Genomic DNA, 651 nt, shown 5'->3' with positions numbered 1-651 from the left:
CCCCTTCACCTTTGCCAGGTTTGATGGGGTGCTGGGGATGGGGTACCCCAGCCAGGCCATTGACGGCATCACCCCCGTCTTCGACCGCATCCTCTCCCAGCAGATCCTCAAGGAGGACGTGTTTTCCGTCTACTACAGCCGGTGAGTCTCGTGAGGAGCAGGCTCCAGGGCTGGGGAGGTGTTTGTTCTGCAGGGCATGGGCATTGCAACCACGGCGGTGTTGGGTTTGCATCTTGGGATGGGGAAAGAGCTGGGACTGGGGGAGCTGCGGAGGGGTGGAGGGCATGGTGGTGTGGATGGTGCCTGGAGGAGCTGGGGTGGAATGAAGCGGCACGAGAGGCAGAGGCAGGTGGATCCTTATCTGGAGCTGCTGGGCAGGGAGTGCCGAGGCTGGGAGCGGCTGCTCCCCACTCGTTTGTCACTGTCGGATTGCACAAAGTCACCAGCTCTGCTCGTGGGGCTGGAGCAATCACAGCCAGGAGTGGATTTACTGCTTCATCTACAGGCAAAATTAAAAAAAAAAAAATCTATTGAAGAAAAATCTGCACCAGCAGCCAAACCTCCTTTAATTTCTCACCCCAAACAGTCGTGCCCCAGCATCCCTCCTCCCAGCAGCACCCAAACCTGTAGGAGCAGTGGGAGGGTCACTCC

At 58.1% G+C, this 651-nt stretch overlaps 1 protein-coding gene across 1 annotated transcript in view; it reads left to right on the top strand.

Moving 5' to 3' along the window:
- LOC104470590 (renin-like) overlaps positions 1 to 651 on the top strand; it is a gene marked incomplete at its 5' end in the record, with an annotated part of 3,537 nt that overhangs the window by 611 nt on the left and 2,275 nt on the right. The window contains 1 exon segment of the mRNA XM_010085563.1: positions 2 to 141. Coding sequence (XP_010083865.1) covers positions 2 to 141 — 140 coding nt within the window.

Source organism: Pterocles gutturalis, unplaced genomic scaffold (genome assembly GCF_000699245.1).
Source record: "Pterocles gutturalis isolate BGI_N339 unplaced genomic scaffold, ASM69924v1 scaffold12740, whole genome shotgun sequence".
Taxonomy (NCBI): domain Eukaryota; kingdom Metazoa; phylum Chordata; class Aves; order Pterocliformes; family Pteroclidae; genus Pterocles; species Pterocles gutturalis.
Note: the sequence above shows the minus strand (reverse complement) of the source record. Positions and strands in the feature narration are given on the sequence as shown.